The sequence below is a fragment of the Haematobia irritans genome, chromosome 1 (assembly GCF_050003625.1).
Source record: "Haematobia irritans isolate KBUSLIRL chromosome 1, ASM5000362v1, whole genome shotgun sequence".
Taxonomy (NCBI): domain Eukaryota; kingdom Metazoa; phylum Arthropoda; class Insecta; order Diptera; family Muscidae; genus Haematobia; species Haematobia irritans.
Window position 1 is genome coordinate 170200617 of NC_134397.1, and position 20776 is coordinate 170221392.

Genomic DNA, 20776 nt, shown 5'->3' on the forward strand with positions numbered 1-20776 from the left:
TTCCCCATCAAGTTGTAATGAAATCTGCAACAAATATGTATAATTTTATGACGTTTTTTACTGCTTTAGTTTTCACTTTAGTGAAAATTAGCGGCTAAACTCGAACTTAATATCCACCTTAAACTCGAACTTAATACTCAATACAAAAAAAAAGATCCAATAAAAATCAATGGCGCCAATATATGACCATTTTTTCGGTAGCATATTTTCTGCTTTAGTTTAAATTGAATTTATTTGTATGGTTATTGAATTATATACGGACGTTTAGTTCACAATGAAAATTTCTAAAAAAAATGCTAAAAGAATAAAACACCAATATAATTTTGCATCAAAAAAGTAAAGAAAAAATAGTCGGAATGGCGTCTCTTTATAGGAAATCGAATAAGAATGGTTATTTTAATAGGGTAGTTAAGTTTGCTGAATCTACAATTTCCGGTGATGTTGCAGTTTTAGCGAACGAGACTGTTTTCACAGTTTCGGCAACTTCTCTGTTTAAATTGCGAAAAAACGTTTTTAGTTTTGTCAGATTTCCTTTTGCTTTAATGAAAAAAAATAAAAATACTCAAATATAAACGATTCTTCATTAATTCTTGATTGAAAATAATTTATTTAATAATTTCTTTTTTGTTTTGTTGTGGTTTGTGTTTTTTATGACTAATGTATTTTTAAGTATTTATGCTGTTGTTTCGGCAACTTCTCTGTTTAAATTGCGAAAAAACGTTTTTAGTTTTGTCAGATTTCCTTTTGCTTTAATGAAAAAAAATAAAAATACTCAAATATAAACGATTCTTCATTAATTCTTGATTGAAAATAATTTATTTAATAATTTCTTTTTTGTTTTGTTGTGGTTTGTGTTTTTTATGACTAATGTATTTTTAAGTATTTATGCTGTTGTATATGTGTGTATGCCCATTAGCATTTGGGGAGGGGGGGGGGGGGGTGGTTTGTGTAGCATTTATTCTTTTATTTAAATAATTCTCATTATTTGTTTCTTTGTTAATTTGTGTATACTAGTAATAATAAGTGTCAGTACATTTGTTTTTCGTTAAACTAAAACAATATATGTTTTTTGCTTCTTGTATGTCTTAGGGATAGTACATTTTTTACGATTTTGTTTTTTTCATTATTTTCGGAAAAAGAGTTTTACTTTCCATATTAAGTTTATATCTCTTTTTGTCACATTGTTCGTTTTTTCTAAATATTTTATTTTATTTTGTTCTTAAAGTTCATATAAGAAGAGTGTATATAAAAAAATTTATATAAATAATAATAATTGAAATAGATCTTAAATGAATACATAATTAATTAATATAAACAAATTGTAAATGGCATATGTGTATTGCTTTAATAATAATTGTTTATTCTAATAAAAAGGATCTAGTTTTTGGTGATTTGGTAAAAGGAGGGGATGGTGGGGAACAGGGACGTTGCCGGAGAAAACAATTCTGACTAAGCTCCTGATCTGAGGGATAAGTGATAAACATTTTTCTCTCTACTGATTTCTGAGTTTCCAGTGTTTAGAACTTCTAATAATGTTAAAATGCTACATGTTTCGCTAATTATTTCATTACTGTCTTTCTGATTGGTTAATGTCTATATTTGTGAGAATGTTGTTGTTGGGGGTTTATATTTCGATCTAATATTTTTTGTTTTGTTTTTTAAGATGTTTTTTTTTTATTAATTTACCATGTTTTATTCTTTTTTATATCTTTTGCAAATGATTAGTAATTTTGTTATTTGTTCTTTTCTATAATCATGCATTGCATTGCACTATTTTGAAGGGGAGGGAATAGGAAGGTTAAGAATTAGATCTACGATTTTATTAAGACATTTCATCCACTAGAAATAATTAAAAAAAAAATACATATGTATGTGTACATTTAATTGTGTTTATGTTTGTTAAGTGTTAAATTATTAATGCTAAAACTTATGTTTAAACTATCACAAAATCAAATACTTAAAAACATAAACAAAAATAAGTTGTATTTTATTTTAACAAAACAAAATAAGTATAGAATTAATTTAAAATAGGGATCTTCGCATTACTACTACATCTCTAGAAGACAATACAAATAATTAGTAATTATATCAATGTTTTTTGTTTTATTTTTTTCTGAATTTGTTCATTTGCCTTGGTTGGTTGCATTATTTTTTTTTGTTTGTTTTTAATTTACATTTGACTTTCTTTACGCCACTGGAAAGTTCCCGATTTCACACCAATGCTTGATGAACCTTGGCTATTGCTTGATAGGATGTTATTGGTTCGTCGAATTAGTTGAGCCGCTGAATCAAAACGGCTACGAATAAGACGCATTGCTGGATTGGTGGTTATGCCACTGCGTTTGCTTTTGCTAAAAAGAAGAAAACATAATACATACATTTTTATATCTATCTTTTGATTTATAAAAAAATTACACTTAAAGAAAAATAAGAGCTAAAGTCGATAATCAGATATGGTCTTTATCAAACTTTTTTAGGTTTGTGACTGTCGCAAATTTGTAAACGTCACATAAGCGTCGTAAATGTATAGTAAAAAGTAACAAACGTTGCAAACTCAAACGATTTCAGTTGCTAGGCGGCGAATTCGATTGTCGGGGAGCCAAATTCATTAAAATTAAACAAGTATATATGGCCGAAAGTTCGAAACTTATGTACCCTCCACCACGGATTGCGTAGTAACTTCTACTAAAGACTGTTATCCACAATCGAATAACAGTCTTGCCAGTGCACAGTGGTCGATCCCTTTGGCCAAAAATAAAAAATTAAAGTTAGAAATTTGTCAAAAAGTGTGGCATCACTATTTCTTATGCAAACAAGGTTTTACAATGTGCATTTGTTTTTGTTTTATTCCATCTGTACTCTTTAAGAACGGCTTCAATAAGAGAGCAAGTAAGCAGTTGGTTTTTAAAGTGTGAAAAAGTATAAAATTAAGTGCACTTTTAAATAAATAAAACAAAAGAAAGAAAAATTACATCGAAATAAATCGAAATGAAATTTGAACTAAATGGTATTAACTATATTTTAAAATAAAAAAAATGTATAAAACATGTTTTAAATTTGTTATAAAATCAATTTTTGTCAGTCTCATTGTTTCGTGTTCGTTCTTATATGTAAATTTTTAGTTGTGTTCCCCCCTGAAGTTTTAGTTGTGTTCCCCCCTGAAGTCTCCAATGGGATTTTTTGATAAAAATCAGCTGCTTCCTCTTGGTTCAAAATATTTCGACGAAAATAGGGCGAATTTTCAAAATAATCTTGTTTTACAACTTCATGAAAATTGGATAAAAACTCGGTCTATACGTGGGCTATACCAACACATGGGCTGATTCACCTCATTTCCGTTACATCTATTTGTGATCTTAAAATAACTCTAGATTTTAAATTTAGGCAAATCGGATAGGAAGTATGTTTTCTAGAAGCCCAAAAAATAAAGTCGGAAGATCGGTATATATAGGGGCTATACCAACACATGAACCTATAACCACCATCACACCTCTGTATTTCAAGTTTAAGGCAAATCGGATAGAAAATACGGGATGGCGCCGCTAGTATTAAATGCATATTATTTTTATATAGTACCAACCTTCAAATGATTTGTGTCAAAATTTGACGTCTGTAAGTAAATTATTTTGTGAGATAGAGCGTCTTTTGCGAAGAAACTTTTGTTATTGTGAAAAAAATGGAAAAAAGGAATTTCGTGTTTTGATAAAATACTGTTTTCTGAAGGGGAAAAATACGGTGGAAGCAAAAACTTGGCTTGATAATGAGTTTCCGGACTCTGTCCCAGGGAAATCAACAATAATTGATTGGTATGCAAAATTCAAGCGTGGTGATATGAGCTCGGATGACGGTGAACGCAGTGGATGCCCGAAAGAGGTGGTTACCGACGAAAACATCAAAAAAATCCACAAAATGGTTTTGAATGACCGTAAAATGAAGTTGATCGAGATAGCAGAGGCCTCAAAGATATCAAAGGAGCGTTTTGGTCATATCATTCATCAATATTTGGATATGCGGAAGCTCTGTGCAAAATGGGTGCCGCGCGACCTCACATTTGACCAAAAACAACAACGTGTTGATGATTCTGAGCGGTGTTTGCAGCTGTTAACTCGTAATACACCCGAGTTTTTCCGTCGATATGTGACAATGGATGAAACATGGCTCCATCACTACACTCCTGAGTCCAATCGACAGTCGGCTGAGTGGACAGCGACCGGTGAACCGTCTCCGAAGCGTGGAAAGACTTAAAAGTCCGCTGGCCTCTGTTTTTCTCAGACCTCAAAAGGATGCTCGCAGAGAAAAAATTTGGCTGCAATGAAGAGGTGATCGCCGAAACTGAGGCCTATTTTGAGGCAAAACCGAAGGAGTACTACCACAATGGTATCAAAAAATTGGAAGGTCGTTATAATCGTTGTATCGCTCTTGAAGGGAACTATGTTGAATAATAAAAACGAAAAAATGTGTTTTTCTTAGTTAGACCGGGGACTTATCAGCCAACCGGTACAAAAAAATTTACGACAGATTTTTTTCGAAAAAATTGGTCAAAATTCTGTTTTTTTTTTTAATTCTAAATTGTGGAGTTTACAACTTTTAATCTAAAGCACATAGGTACACAATTTTGAATTCTTAAATTCGTAGAATTTTGTAGGAATTGCAGTTAAAAAAAGAAAGCAAGGATCCGCCCCTGTATGTTCAAAATACTGACCCCGCTTTGTTAAAATTTTGCAAAAAAAATAAATTGTGGGGCACCTATTTCACAAGCTATAAACTATATTCACACACACACGACCTTTTTTGAAGGGTTTTACAAGTTCTATCCAGCAAAGAATAAATCATAGAAATCGGTTCATAATTGATTTGACAGCTAAAACAAAATTTGATACCCCCGAGGTGACCAACTTTTAACGCCTACAGTTCAGCCTGTGGACCAACTAGGGACTCACAAACTTGCAAACTTAGAGGAAACACCTTAGCTTTCACACAAAGAAAAAATTATGTTGCTATCTCTATCCGTTGAAAAGTTGCAGAATTATTAAAAAAATAAAAAAAAAACGATTTGGAACCTCTGTGGATCGGTCTATATAGGGGCTATATTAAAACCTGGACCTTGTATAGCCCATCTTCGAACTTGAACTGCGTGCAGACAATAAGCGAATATGTGCAAAATTTCAGGACGATAGCGATATTAAAGGCTGTAGGGTGATGACAACAGACAGACGGCCTGATCAAGAATATATATAGGATATACTTTATATTTTCTTCTGAGGGTTTCAAAGCTTCTCTAAGTGGTTTTACTGCAATGTGGAACGCCGCTCGGACTCGGCTATAAAAAAGAGGTCCCTTGTCATTGAGCTTAACATGGAATCAGTGATAAGAGTTCACCCATGTGGTATCACAATGGACTGAATAGTCTAAGTGAGCCTGATACATCGGGCTACCACCTAACCTAACCTATACTTTATATAGTTGGAATTTCGATATTTCAATGTGCTACGAATGGAATGACTTATTATACCCACGGCACCATTCTATAGTAGTGGATATGAAAAATATAAATAAAAAAACAAAATAAGTATTTTTACCTTGAAGAGCTAGCTTGGTTCTCCTTCAGATTGCCTAAAATAATACGCATATGGGTATCACGAGCAAAATGATTATCTGGCAACACAGATTTGCCACCTGAACTGCCACTAGGACCACCATTCATACAACCACCACCATTAAGGCCAGATGCTCCACCTGCACAATCATCGATATTATTGATCGATGGTAATTGTCCCGGAGAACTTAATTCACTGCTTGGTGAATGAGGTGGTGTTGCATATAATGGTGACATACATTCCATATCATATAGATCAGCCTCATTACTGGCCATATTTGATACTAAAAAGAGAAAAAAAGAAAAATATTATTAAAATGTCTAGAATATAGGGATAATTAAAGGAAAATGCAATACCTACCCATTTGATGTTCATTGAGATCCGGTAATATTTGTGAATGTCTTTGATGACCACCTGATTTATGTGCCAGTGACGATGATGAAGCCGAATGGCTATGCTTGGAATTAACCATTGCAGCATTTTGCATGAATGGATTATTACGTGAGCTTAGCTTTGTCTGTCGTTGTAATTGTTGGGTAAATGTTAAAGGTGCCTGGATGGAGAAAAGAAACCAATATCGATTAGGAAATAGGAAAAATCGTAGTATTGTTAATGTTTCTTTAGTTATATAGTCGCTTTAGTTATATCTACAATGTGTTCTGCTAGATATCAGCGTAGATTTTCGAGATTATGATAAGACTTTCGGGTAGCAGTTGCTCAATTGAGTAAATCATTTTTGGACAGAGTTTGTGGTTGTTCCAAAAATTATTTATTTCTTCTACACACAATATTCTTTGGTCCCCATATGGGATGACGTTCAATCTGTATTAAACTCTTGCTCCCAGTTTTATATTGAGAATTCGTTCCGAAGTTCGTAGTTCAACTCTCATATTTCGGTATGTAACTCCTTAGCTATGTTTTCAGTTCAAATATAATGCAGTTTCTGCCACGAGACTTTTGTAATTTATAGGACAATGTTTGGGGTATACTCACTACCAAGAATTAAATCAAGAGATATTCAGAAGAGATAATCCACCGCTGAAAAACTTTTTGATGTTCGGCCGAAGCAGGGATTGAACCCACGACCCTTTGTATGCAAGGCGGGCATGTTACCCATTGCATCGTGGTGGCTTCCGTACCTCGTATGTAGTTCGTCTACTTAGCTTTTAATCTAAAATTGTATTAATGTGACTGTCACACAATTTAAAATTTGACCTGAATCAAAAAATTCTGTATCCAGTTCCAAGCCGTTTTAATACCTAGCTTGCTGGAAGTGATAGTAAATTGGTAGGTCCCTTTTGCATGAAGTGCACCTTTGGACTTATTGCAAACTAGTGACCTAGATTTTCGATCCTACAAACATGGGTCACAATAAGGAGTCTCCACTCGTCTAAGATCTTCAACGACATGTTGAGTATCTTAAATTTTCTAGAAACCTAATGCAAATAACTCCATGGGGCTACAACAACAACAAATTTACCAACCCATGAGGTCCAAATGACGGTGGATGATAGTTCCGTACTCACGTCAAGTAAAGGAGGGTTCTTTTTTGGCAGGCATTTGCAAATTTCTGCTCCATATCGAAATCAATTATTTTACGTCATTAGGGCTAGGTAAGGTACAACTAGAGAAGGAATGCGTGTATAGGGGCAGCTATTCAGTCTATTGTGATACCACAATTGGTGAACTTCTCTGTCATTAAATGGGCGATATATTTAAATCAATGACAAGGGACGTATTTTTTAGAGCCTAGTACTAAATTTGTTGGTATTGGATCGAAATCGGGATTGAAACCATTACTCTCTGTATGCAACTTGGGTATGTTATTGCCATTGGATTACGGTCGCTTCCGCCGTGAACAGAATATTCCCGCGTCCAAGAACTTCCAGATTCTTCGGATAACATTGTTGCCAAATATGTTGGGAGAAACAAGATCCCGAAGGCATTGGCTGGTAATACCAGGGGGAAGGTAATGAGACTGTTATGAATTACGCTGCCCCCGTTCTTACTCCCAGTATTAGCGGAATCTAATTGAGTAATCCTTAGGCGGTGCATAATACTGCGCTGCTGATTGCTGTCATTCCAAGACGTCGAAAAATGACCTGCATCATCAGTCCGAAATACTCTCGGCGAAAGAATATTGTCAATTCCAGCACCGGATGAAGTGCAATGTCAACGAAGTTACCTTCTTAGCCAACCAGTACGAATTGAGAAGAAAACAAGTATATACAGCACTAAGTTCGGCCGGGCCGAATCTTAAATACCCACCACCATGAACCAAATATTAGGGTTTCCTTTGAAATTTCAGGAGGGATTGAGGACTTGAGGACACTTCCCGAAGATAAATTTAAAGATTTCACCTATGAGGACTATATCAGATTCTGGATTTATAAGAACCATTTTTGTTTGAGTTTTAGAGGAATCATTAACATCTCTTGTAAGTGTGCAAGAAAATTATAAAATAACGTCTTGCTTTGAAATCTTAAATCTGTAGATTTTCACCCGAGAAGTATCTGAAATCTGAAAATTTTACATTGAGTTTCAAGCAATTTTCATGATCAGTGCGCCTTCTATACCCTCAAGAAATGAAGTCGGTCTATATGGAGGCATTACCAAAAGGACCGATAAAAACTTAATCCGATACACGTTTTTGGGAGCCTAAAATAATATTTACAATTTCAGGCAAATCGCATAAAAACTACGGATTCTAGAAACCCAAGAAGTAAAATCGGGATATCGGTCTATATGGGGGCTATACCAAAACATGGACCGATACTCACCATTTTTGGCACACCCCTTTATGGTCCTCAAATACCTATAAATTTCCAATTTCAGACAAATTGTATTTAAACTACGGATTCTATAAGCCCAAGACCCCAAATCGGGAGGTCGTTTTATATGGGGACCACACCAAAACATGGACCGATACTCACAATTTTTGACACACGTATTTGTGGTCCTACAATACCTCTAGATTTCCAATTTCAGGTAAATTGAATAAAAACTGCGGTTTCTATAAGCCCAAGAAGTAAAATCGGGAGATCGGTCTATATGGGGGCTATACCAAAATATGGACCGATACTCACCATTTTCGGCACACCTCTTTATGGTCCTAAAATGCCACTAGATTTCCAATTTCAGGCAAATAGGATAAAAACTTCGGATTCTAGAAGCCCAAGAATTAAAATCGGGAAATCTGTCTATATGGGGGCTATACCAAATATGGACCGATACTCACCATTTTCGGCACACCTCTTTATGATCCTAAAATACCACTAGATTTCCAATTTCAGACAAATTGGATAAAAACTACGGTTTCTATAAGCCCAAGACCCCAAATCGGGAGGTCCTTTTATATGGGGACCATACCAAAACGTGGACAGATACTCACAATTTTTGGCATACGTATTTGTGGTCCTACAATACTTCTAGATTTCCAATTTCAGGTAAATTGAATAAAAACTGCGGTTTCTATAAGCCCAAGAAGTAAAATCGGGAGATCGGTCTATATGGGGGCTATACCAAAATATTGTCCGATACTCACAATTTTTGGCACACGTATTTGTGGTCTTACAATACCTCTAGATTTCCAATTTCAGGTAAATTGAATAAAAACTGCGGTTTCTATAAGCCCAAGAAGTAAAATCGGGAGATCGGTCTATATGGGGGCTATACCAAAACATGGACCGATACTCACCATTTTTGGCACACCCCTTTATGGTCATAAAATACCTCTACATTTCTAATTTCAGGCAAATTGGATAAAAACTACGATTTCTATAAGCCCAAGACCCCAAATCGGGAGGTCGGTTTATATGGGGACTATATCAAAACCTGGACCGATATAGCCCATCTTCGAACTTGACCTGCCTGCAGACAAAAGACGAGTTTGTGCAAAATTTCAGCGCGATTGCTTCATTATTGAAGACTGTAGCGTGATTACAACAGACAGACAGACAGACAGACGGACAGACGGACATCGTTATATCGTCTTAGAATTTCTCCCTGATCAAGAATATATATATACTTTATATAGTCGGAAATCGATATTTCGATGCGTTACAAACGGAATGACAAACTTATTATACCCCCGTCACCATTCTATGGTGGTGGGTATAACAAAACAATAAGCGGTCGTTCCTCAGATCGGCAACACCAATGATGGGGGGAAAGCATGCAAGACGAATCTTGAATACGGGGGTTTAGACAGCTATATCTTTCCACCAGAGTATTATTGTACTGGAGTGACCACATCTTGTGTTGTCCCAGCTACGATCTGGTATCTGTAGAAACCTAAATAGGTCACTCACATCTAAAACCCGGCAATGCAAGATGTGTGACTCATATTGCAAGGCAACTCTTGACGTGTCCTGCGAACCTACTTTATTCTGGACGCATCTAACACAAAATGCATCTTTTCAAAATGCATTTATCAATTGTGATGTGCATTCGCATCATCTGTTTCATCTTTCTTTACAGCCACCAATATACATACGAAGGTTACAACAACAACATCAAATCTGATGTTTCCTATGGAGAACATCAACACTAATTACTGACTGACCGAAATTTTTAGTCTCGGAAATCGAGTTGTAGGATTTCGTGTGAAATTGTCAACTGTAGACATTTTCCTCCAATTTTGGGTCTTCATAAGCCTGCCTTTCTTAAGAATATAAATTACTTATGTTTGACTTTTAATAAATATATACAATAGAGTCTTTCATATGGTACTTCACAATACTTACATCATTACTGCTACCAGTTGATTGACTAGAAATAACACTCTTACGCTTATGTAAGCTACTCGTATCCGATTGCATGGTGTTCTGGTAGAAATTATTCGAACTATGGGTTGAGCTTGAGGCATTCAGGATACTGGGTGCAGCCATGTTGTTATTAACAGTAGCCGTTGTGGCTGCCGAGCAAACAGATGAGGCAGAGGCATGTGGTGGGTACGGCGAAGCCGACAAACCACCCATGCTCAGATTAGCATGGGCTGGAATTGAAGGCGGTTGATCAGGGGAACGTAACATGTTAGCATGATGAAATTTGCTACCATCGATGGGTTGGTTCGTTTCATCTAGAAGAGAAAAGCAAAACAAAAAATAATTATTCATATGAATGTTATAGAAAAATGCGGACGATCTTACTTTTAGTGTAATTATCAAAAATTTTCAAAATATTTGTGCGATTCGATTTGGCAGCCAATTTGATTGGTGTGCGGCCACAATGATCCGATTTATAGGGATTGGCACCATACTTCAAAAGGGCTACAACACATTTTTCATGACCCTCTTGGGCAGAAATGCCCAAAGCGGAGGCACCTTGTTTGCAGGCATGATCAGCCAAAGCCCCAAAATACAAAAGAATATTCATGACATCGTGATTACCCTGCCATGCACAGGAGTGTAGAGGTGTTCGGGCCTCTAGATCCATAGCATTGACATCGGCATTACCTATTATCAAGGAATACAGAAAATTATGTAAATCATGGATAAAAATTCTTTCTCCTTAACTTACCCAGTGTGATTAGCATTTTTACCATTTCAGCGTGACCTTGCCAGGCAGCCACATGCAAAGCCGTGCGTCCCTCGCTATCCGATATATTCACATCGACATCTGTGAATTCCAGCAAATATTTGACCATGTCTAATTTATTCTCCAAAGCCAAAATATAAAGAGTTGTTCTTGAATCAGCATCCTTGGAGTTCACATCGCAATTGTATTTAAGTAGATATTGCACCGTTTCCAAATGACCCTCAATACAGGCCAAACGAAAAGCTGTCTTGCCATCGTGAGCCTTTTGGTCAACAAATGTCGATAAGCATTCCAGCAGGACTTGAATACACTGCGTACGTCCCTCTTGGGCAGCCAAATGCAAAGCTGTCTTGCCCTCATTGTCACATTCATCGATTTTCGCTCCAGATTCCAGTAGCTGTAGGCACACCTCATGGAATCCCTCAAATGCTGCATAATGCAATGGGGTCCAACCGGCATTATCACGATGCGTTTCATCGAGACCTCGATCAAGCAGTTGCCTTACCGTCTCTATATTTCCCTGAGCAGCAGCTATACTGAGAACAGTACGACCCTCTGAGTCCATGCAATCAATGCCACAGCCCCAGAAGAGTAAAAGTTTAACAACATTGGCATGACCAGCTGTGCAGGCTGCCCACAAAGGAGTACGACCCATAAAATCAGCCAGATCAGGATCAGCACCATTTTCCAGCAGCAATTCACAAACCTCGGCATTGCCCTCGAAAGAGCTTACCAGCAATGGAGACATACCGTCATTATCCAATTGATCGGTATTAGCACCATGTTCTAACAGAGTAGAGATCACTTTACTATAGCCCGAAGAACCACAGAGAGCGGCCACACACAAAGCACTACGTCCATCTAAATCCAAATGATTAACATTGGCTCCATTCTCCAACAAAATCTCTACAATGTCATAATGGCCCATGTACGAGGCAGCAATAAGAGATGTGCGTCCTTGTCGGTCGACAGAATTCACATCGGCTCCATGTTCAATAAGTATTTTGAGTATATCCTCATGACCACTCCATGCGGCGGCTCTTAAAGCAGTTCGGCCCTCTTTATCGGCCAAATCGATCTTACACGCTGGGTGAGCTATTAACAGCTTCACCACTTCTGTATGACCACCCCAGGAAGCTGAACGCAGAGGAGTCCAGCCATCCCGATCAGCATGATTAACATCGATGCGTTTCATACGTCCAGTACCATCGTTGCAAGGTTGAGAGAAATTCAAAAGTAATTTCACTACGTCCAGGTGGCCATTGCGAGCGGCAATATTCAAAGCAGTTTGACCATTATAATCTTCTATTTCAAGATCTATGGGACCTTTACATGCGTTAAGAGCTCTCTCCAATAACAAATGATTCCCATCATTGGCCAGTATGTGTATTAAGGCTTTGCCTTTGTGTAACTCAATCCGATTCGAATCGGATAACTGATGCAATGTGGAAGAGGCATTGTCATCTTGACTCTCGTGGTGAGGCTCACTTTTTTCCGAGGGACTTGAAGGTCTCTGGGTTTCCAAAATGCAAGACCTTTCACTGGAAATCAATAAATCGGCCAATTCAAAATCAATATTCTGGGATCTTTCAGAAAGCTCCGGTGACATCAGTGAAGACTCGCAAGATGTTTGCGAGTCTGCATTATTGATGCCAGTCTCTATGAGCAGTTTAAGAATTTTTGCATCTGTAGGTAGACTGGGCTTGAAAAAGTCACACAGTAACTGTGAATATTCGTCGCAGAGCTCGTTGTTTAAGAACTTCTCTATCATGTTACGGGTTTTGGGTAAGAAGTTGGGATCATTTTTGAAATCCACCTCACAGGAAGAGCAACAGTTCAGGTGATTGGTATAGAAACAATCGTTGAGATTTAAACGCGATTCCAGCAGCATAAGGATCATATCCAAGTCGATGTTGCGATTGGTGAGATATTCTCCCGACTTTATGAGGTGATAGATGAATTTACGCACCGTGTTGGCACATAAGGTTTCGGCCACCAACAGATAATACAGAGAGATCATGACATGACCCTCATTGACATCGCATATGAATTTTTTAGTAGCGAATTTAACATCCACCAACCAATCGGAGAAGGAGTTATGGAATATTTTCAAACGCCTTTGGTCCACATCGTACAGCAAAATGTTCTTCATCAGTTGCAAGCGTTTCTCAAACTCCTCATTATCGATGGTATAGTTATGGGTACGCAAACAATTGAAGAGAAACAGCTTGTCCACATAGCCCGAAGAAGCCAGCAAAACATTGAGCACTGGTCTGATTTTCATATACTGTTTTTTGTTGAAGGATTTCTGGCAGATATACAAGTACAAGCCATTCAAAGTACATGGGATGAGTTTTATCTCCCGGAAGCTAAAAAAGTTCTCCTTGATGCCATTCAATACCTTTTCCAGGTAAAGGATACAACCATTCGATTTGATATAGAGTTGATGCAAGGACTCTATGATCTCTTTGGTCAACATAATGCTATCCTTAAAGTCGGAGTTCAAACGATTGATGATATACTCCTGCACGTCCTTGACCACATGCGATTTGCGTAGATCATCCAAAGTGATCTTCTTGAAACCGGAGAACATTCGAGTGATTTGTTTTGTCTGCTTCTTGGTGGTGCATACCAGGAATAGCCATTTGGGAAACAAATGTATGTGATTCGAAAGTAATTCAGCCACATTGCGACTCTTGTGGGTACTTGCGGCAGTACCTCGGCCTCCTTTAAGGGTAGAAATTAGGTTGCCTTCATTAATGTAATTCTCATCAATGGAGTCGATCAAAAGCAGCAAAGCTGTTTTCGGTGGTGTCAACTCCAGCAGGGGGAAGAGTATGGCCTTTTTGAAACATTCGTCGGGATTTTTTTCAATATTGTCCACAGTGAGACATTCGAATATTTCAGGATTGGATAGTAGCATCTCGTAGTAGCCATCGGCAATAATGGTACGACAACTTTTCGTTTTGGGTAGGGGTGGTGGTAGGGTATTAAATGATACGGGTGCTTCTGGACCTAGGGGAGTTCCCTTGGACTTGTTCTCAAAATCAATGAGATTACTTTCGGTTTCATCTCTTTCAGGTGATCTCTGTTCATCCTCATCCAATTGTTCCTTAAGCTCAGCATTCGTTGTTTCCTTTTCCCGGTTTTGTTGCTTTGAGAAACCTTCGATATCCTTATCAGCCTCGGGTTTATCTTCGTTGTTTCGTTTTTCACCTGTGTTGGCGTCAGATTCATCATTTATGGCTTGCTGGATCTCTTGCTTTAGATCTTCATTGACCACCGTGGCAATATCTTCCCCACCACCTTGTTGGGGTGAAGTGACTGATGAACTAACTCCTCCTGTAGTGTTGGCATGTTTTACCGGAGATGATATACCCGCAATACCGGGACGACTAAGTTTCACCGGTATCTTCGATTTACGTCCTGGGCTGGTTTTGTTAGAAGCCGTATCTTTGTCGGAATCTTCACGTTTTCCTTCACGTTTCTCAGTATCATTATCTTTGCGATTCTCATCGAACTCTTTGTTGGATTTCTTCTTATGGCCCTTGGGTGGATGAGTGCCATAACATTTCTTGTCATCCAGCATAGTATCGTCATCTCCATCCATTTCACGTTGATGCTGGTGGGTCGGAGGCACTGGTTCTGATTTTTGTCTCATCAATTGTAAGTTTTCCGACTTCTTTGAGGTGGAGGTCCTGCGCTCATGGAAGTTCTCTAATTCCGCTATATCACATTCGTTTGCGCCCCGCTTTAGTTCTGCTATGAGAATATCCTCAGCATTTTCATCTAACGAAATATTATTCATGGCCTCATCCAATTTCGATTCCTGTTGTTGCACTTCATCATGTAGAAAGGAGAAACCCTCATCGATTATTCGCTGGCTCTCATCTTTGGCTATCAAGGAGGAGTGACTTAAGAGTTGTAGCACTAATTTACGTATGAATAATGATAAGCTATGGCACTCGGGATTTTGTGACTCGATAAGGTAAGAGGCCAAGAGTTTACGATTTAGCAAGCCTCTTGTCCCGGAATTGCCATTCATAATCGCCTGACATATACTGGTCTTTCCAGAACCATTCGAGCCCAGGACTAAACAACCATTGTAGGTTGATGAAGAAATAGCCGAAGCTTTAGCTCGGGAAGACATAAAGTTGGAGGAACCCGCAAAAGCTTCATTTTTTCCGTTTGTTGCCGAAGGGCCCAGCAGACCAGGTATAGCCTTCTTACCAGCAGTTCGTTGTTCCAGACACATGGCAATTTTCTTCAGAACCCATTCACGATTTATGTAAACTTTAGCTCCATATCGGTGATGATGCTGATGGTGGTGACCCATTCCTTCGGATCGATGGGTTACAAAACCATTTACTTCTTTGTCAGGTGAGATTTTCTTTTGCATAAAGACTTCAAGATTATCGGAAGTTTCTTCAAGATTTCCTCCCACACCATTGGCAGCCCCCTCTAAGGCTGCTTCCATTTCATCTTCAGGGTCAAAGCTCTTTCGTGAGGCATCTATGGGAAAATTCTGTTGAACTAAATTTGCAAAATGTTCTTCACGGGCCAAGTTCGAGAAGCTCGAATTGGGACAATCCTTCCCTGAGATTTCCATTTTCTTTTGCAATTGGGTGGTATCTTTAAGGAAATTTAATATTCTACGATCTTCCAATTGATGATTAGGTGTTCCACCTCCAGCACCACTACTCGAGGGTAACGGTATACCACGATTGGCATACATATTACTCGAGGTACAACCCGAATCGGGCTCATCATCTAGATCGGTTACAGGTACTGAATTACCATTACGATTGCCGCCACCACTTGTGGTAGTATGATTGCTCACACGATTACTATCTCGAGTGTTCTGCTGTTTGTAGTCCATAATGTTGGTCATTTTCATTTCAGCCCCCTCGTTCTCCTTCACGGGACGGGGAGAATTTGACGCTGGAGTCGCCGTCAAACGACTTCTTTCACCACTCTTATACCGATCGGATTTTCTCAGTGGGGTGGCATAAATCATTTCCTTGGGCATTTGCCCACCCGTATTGTGACGTGGCGGTGCCGATCCCAATCCTCCACTTTGATGTTTATTATTTGGAGCCGAATTTGAATTGCAATTTACATTCACCACATTCTGTGTGATGTGTGATCCCTGATTGCTGATATTATTCAAGAGCAATTGCTGTGACAGCGCCTTGTTTAGGTTGATGTTATTGGGATTGTGAGCCTGTGCCGATTTCTGTTGCTGGATCTTACGTACGGACTCATTGAACATGGCCTGACATGGTAAATTTTCGTAAATATCATTTCGCAAATGATCATTATCCGTATGTTTCGACATGGTGACCGTGTATTGATCACTACTTTTGTGCTTGTGGTTAAATGTGTGTAAATCTTTGGTTTTCTATGATAATCTCTTAAGTCTTGAAAGTCTATAGATTTCCTTTAAATGAGTGATCGCAGTCGACTGCAGTCTCTATTCAATCTCATACTTGTTAAGGACTTCACATTATATGGCGTTAAGGTCCCTCTGTAGTTATCTGTAAGAATATATTTAATGGAAAAGAATACATTAGAATTTTTATAAATTTAGGGATACATGATGATACTAAAGTATATATAAACAGAAGAATTTTTGCTTTGGGAAGCATACTTGGAGTATATATTAGAAATGACAGTGATCTATTCGTATGGTATGAACATCTATTATATCAAAGAGAACATTTCGATTCTATTTTGAACATACTTCGATTTTCTCACCATAGAGCTTTTGTCGAAGTACACTGTTAGGTTAAAGTGGCAGCCTGATTTATTTCAGACTTACTTAGTTTGATCAAAATTGTAGTGTATTTTCCCCACATAAATGCCGGGTAGCTGATATGTATTGCAACAAACTTCAGGTTGCTATCATGTCTAAACTGATCGTCTGACAAATTTATTTCAGTGATAGTTCATTTTATTGTTTATCAGCTTACAAAAGCATTTTGATCTATTGCATTTAATAATATAGTTATTTATTCGTGATGAAATTCAAGCTTTATAGTGTGATTGCTTTATATTTGGCTGGAAAACTACTATCCTTACAGCCCAGTAATTAAAAGTGAATAAATATTTTATTTCTCGTAATTTGGTTGGTTATCGTGATATTGGCAGTTTTGCATCGTATCCAAAAAGTGGACGAAAAAAAGGTAACAACACCAGAAATGATGCGAAAAGTTAAGATCAGATTTGATCGAAATTTACGAAATTCCGCCATTGTAGAAAACTTGCTCGTAAGCTGAATATATCGCGAGAAAGGATGCAACATATATTAAAAAATTAGCTAGGACTAAATTCACTGAAGCCCCAAAAAGTGCAAGAGCTCACCCAGGCACAAAAATAAGTTAGGCTGAAAAGAGCTATTCCGAATTTGGTTTTCTTCGATGAGAAGTCATTCCAAATTGGGAACTTGGGAACAAATAAAATGATCAGGTTTACTTGCCAAAGAGGCCAATTGAAAATTTACACCTTCGAATGGCCATAAGAAAGGACTCAGCACCACACACTCAGAACGAGTCAACAAAGAATCGCTTCATGTCTACCCCACAATGGCCACCAAAATCTACGGAAATCAATCCGTTGGATATTTGCGCCTGGTGAATTTCCCCGGGAAGGGTCCAAAATGCAGTACAGCGACTTTCGTGACTTTTGTTTGAAAACCATAATTTGTGCCAAAAAGAGCCAAATCTAGCAAATCGAATTTGATTCTTAAATTTGATGTTATTTCCGACAATTTTTTTGAACAATAACATTAAAATATTATTGCACTCCACTTTGTTGCATTACATATTAGTGACTCCGTATAAAACAATTTTTAAGTTTTCTCTTCCCAAACTAATAGAGATAATGCACACGCATGCCACCACTTTGGAGATTCAAACGAATTCTATGCAGATCATCGAAATCGGCTTAAATGGCAACTAAAATAAAATTTCAGAACCCAGAGGTGACCAATTTTAAAAGACTATGGGTCAGTCTCTGTAGGACCGTCGACCCCGTAGGAACCCAAACATATAGGTAAATAAATCAGCTTTCGCACAAAAAATTTTCCTGCTCATATCACTTATCCAATCGAAGTTTATAGAAAAGTTTCCTTCATGACTCTTCAAAAGTCAAATCTTGGGGTCAGTTTATATGGTGGCTATATGTAATGAACGACCGATATGGACCAAGTTTTGCGCGGTTATTAGAGGGCATATAATAACATTGCGTAACAAGTTTCAACCGGATCGAATGAAATTTTCCTTTTCAAGAGGCAAATTTGTACAAAAAAAAAGACTCGGCAAGTCAAATCTAGGTGTCGGTTTATATAGGAGCTATACCTAAATGGCACCTTGGCAATACCATCAAACCTTCATCTATACCAACTTTTTCTACCATGTTTGAAGTAGATAACTTGTTTTGTTTGGAAGTTATCATGATTTTCACAATTTTGATATGTTAAAAATGGAATGACAAAGTTACTATTCCCCCCATTCTACACTAAACAAAAAAATATTGTAGTAAGGCCAAAGATTTCATGTCCTTAAAATACGACTGCGAATTTCATACTTAGAATGGAAGACACATATCTCTGATGTAAAGAAGTTTTCCTTGTCCAAAAGTCGATAAACTTTTCAATGAACTCGTTTTGTCTTTATAGTTAAGTGATTCGACATAAAAATGGGTAGCCAGACATGAAAGAAAATCAATTTGGCTTTAACAATTCTGAAAAATTCTTTAAATGAAATCGTCTTTAAGTTTGTTGACTTTTTGTGTCTTAACTACAATGCAAAAAAGCGTTTAAAAATAGGAGATGTTTTTGAAACAAAGTATAATTTCTTCTTGTACTCGGGTCTTGATTTGGAAATTTAAGTTGTCATGAATACTTTTTAAAGGACATTGATAGCACATGAAGAAAAAAAACCTAAAAAAAAGAATAAATTAAGCTTTGTTTCCTAGAATCAAGTACGGATAACTTAAATTTAAAAGATAATTGTACCCTTGCCTCAATTCTCCGTTTCTTTGGATCAAAATCAATATAAAAATCATTATTTATTTATATTTTTATAATCATAATAAATGATGCAAATAAACAGAACAAGTATATACGGCCGTAAGTTCGGCCAGGCCGAATCTTATGTACCCTCCACCATGGATTGCGTAGAAACTTCTACGAAAGACTGTCATCCACAATCGAATTACTTGGGTTGTGGTAACTTAAAACTTCTTAACATCGTTTTCTAAATTGTGAGTTAGTCCATACGTGGTATATATTAGACAAAAAAGTTATGTCTACAAATAATTACGAATCGACATGGACTTTTGCACGGTACATAGAGAGCCAGAATTGAAATATGGGGGTCGCTTATATGGGGGCTATATAGAATTATGAACTTGATATGGACCAATTTTTGGACCTATTAAGGCATGGTTGTTAACGGTCATATACTAGCACAATATACCAAATTTCAACTGACTGGGATGAAATTTGAGGCTCCAAAACCAAATCTCGGGATCGGTTTATATGGGGGCTATATATGATTATGGACTGATATGGACCACTTATGGCATGTTTGTTAAATATCATATACTACCACCACGTACCAAATTTCAACCAGATCGGATGAATTTTGCTTCTCCAAAAGGCACCGGAGGTCAAATCTGGGGATCGGTTTATATGGGGGCTATATATAATTATGGACTGATATGTACCAATTCCTGCATGGTTGGTGGATACCATATACTAACGTCACGTACCAAATTTCAACCGAATCGGATGAATTTTGCTCTTCCAAGGGGCTCCGGAGGTCAAATCTGGGGATCGGTTTATATGGGGCCTATATATAATTATTGACCGATTTCGACCAATTTTGCATGGGTGTTTGAGGCCATATATTAACACTACGTACCAAATTTCAACTGAATCAGATGAATTTTGGTCTTCCAAGAGGCTCCAAAGGTCAAATCTGGTGATCGGTTTATATGGGGGCTATATATAATTATGGACCAATGTGGACCAATTTTTGCATGGTCATTAGAGACCATATACTTACACCATATAACAAATTTCAGCCGGATCGGATGAAATTTGCTTCTCTTAGAGGCTCCGCTAGCAAAATCGGGGTATCGGTTTATATGGGGGCTATATATAATTATGGACCGATGTTGACCAATTTTTGCATGCACGCTCACAAAAAATCGCTTCTGTAACATATACTCCAAAACATATTTTGCTTCAAGCATATACATTTTTGGGTATTGCCCAAACATTTATATGTTTGATCTCTTCCAATATATAATATGTTTGAAAGCATATTGGTCTAAACAATATATGTTTGGGTAGTCTAAGTTCCAAACATTTTGTATTTTTGCATCCAAATTCAATAATGTTGTCTTCCAAAAAATAATATGTTATTATGTGAACATATAATATGTTTGGAAGCATTTTGCACCCAAAAATATTATATGCTTAAAAAAAAATTCTCCCAAACAATATTGTGTTCAAAATTTTATTTATTTATTTATATATTTACAATCATAACGAATTATGAAAATAAACAGGTAATATAGGTGCTAACAACATAGGTTTTCGACCTGAATGCTCAAAATTTTGTTTCTGCCCA

At 37.3% G+C, this 20776-nt stretch overlaps 1 protein-coding gene across 2 annotated transcripts in view; it reads right to left on the reverse strand.

The window, feature by feature from the left end:
- Window positions 1-781: 781 nt before the first annotated feature.
- Window positions 782-20776, reverse strand: part of LOC142222132 (uncharacterized) — a 287542-nt gene continuing 267547 nt past the window's right edge. For both annotated transcript variants that reach the window (XM_075292098.1, XM_075292099.1), the window contains exons 6-11: window positions 11118-16672; window positions 10748-11053; window positions 10343-10677; window positions 5958-6150; window positions 5580-5880; window positions 782-2351 (exon numbers count right to left, since the gene is read on the reverse strand). In XM_075292098.1, coding sequence (XP_075148213.1) covers window positions 2171-2351; window positions 5580-5880; window positions 5958-6150; window positions 10343-10677; window positions 10748-11053; window positions 11118-16473 — 6672 coding nt within the window. In that variant the 5' untranslated portion in view covers window positions 16474-16672 and the 3' untranslated portion in view covers window positions 782-2170. The remainder of the gene's footprint in view (window positions 2352-5579; window positions 5881-5957; window positions 6151-10342; window positions 10678-10747; window positions 11054-11117; window positions 16673-20776) is intronic.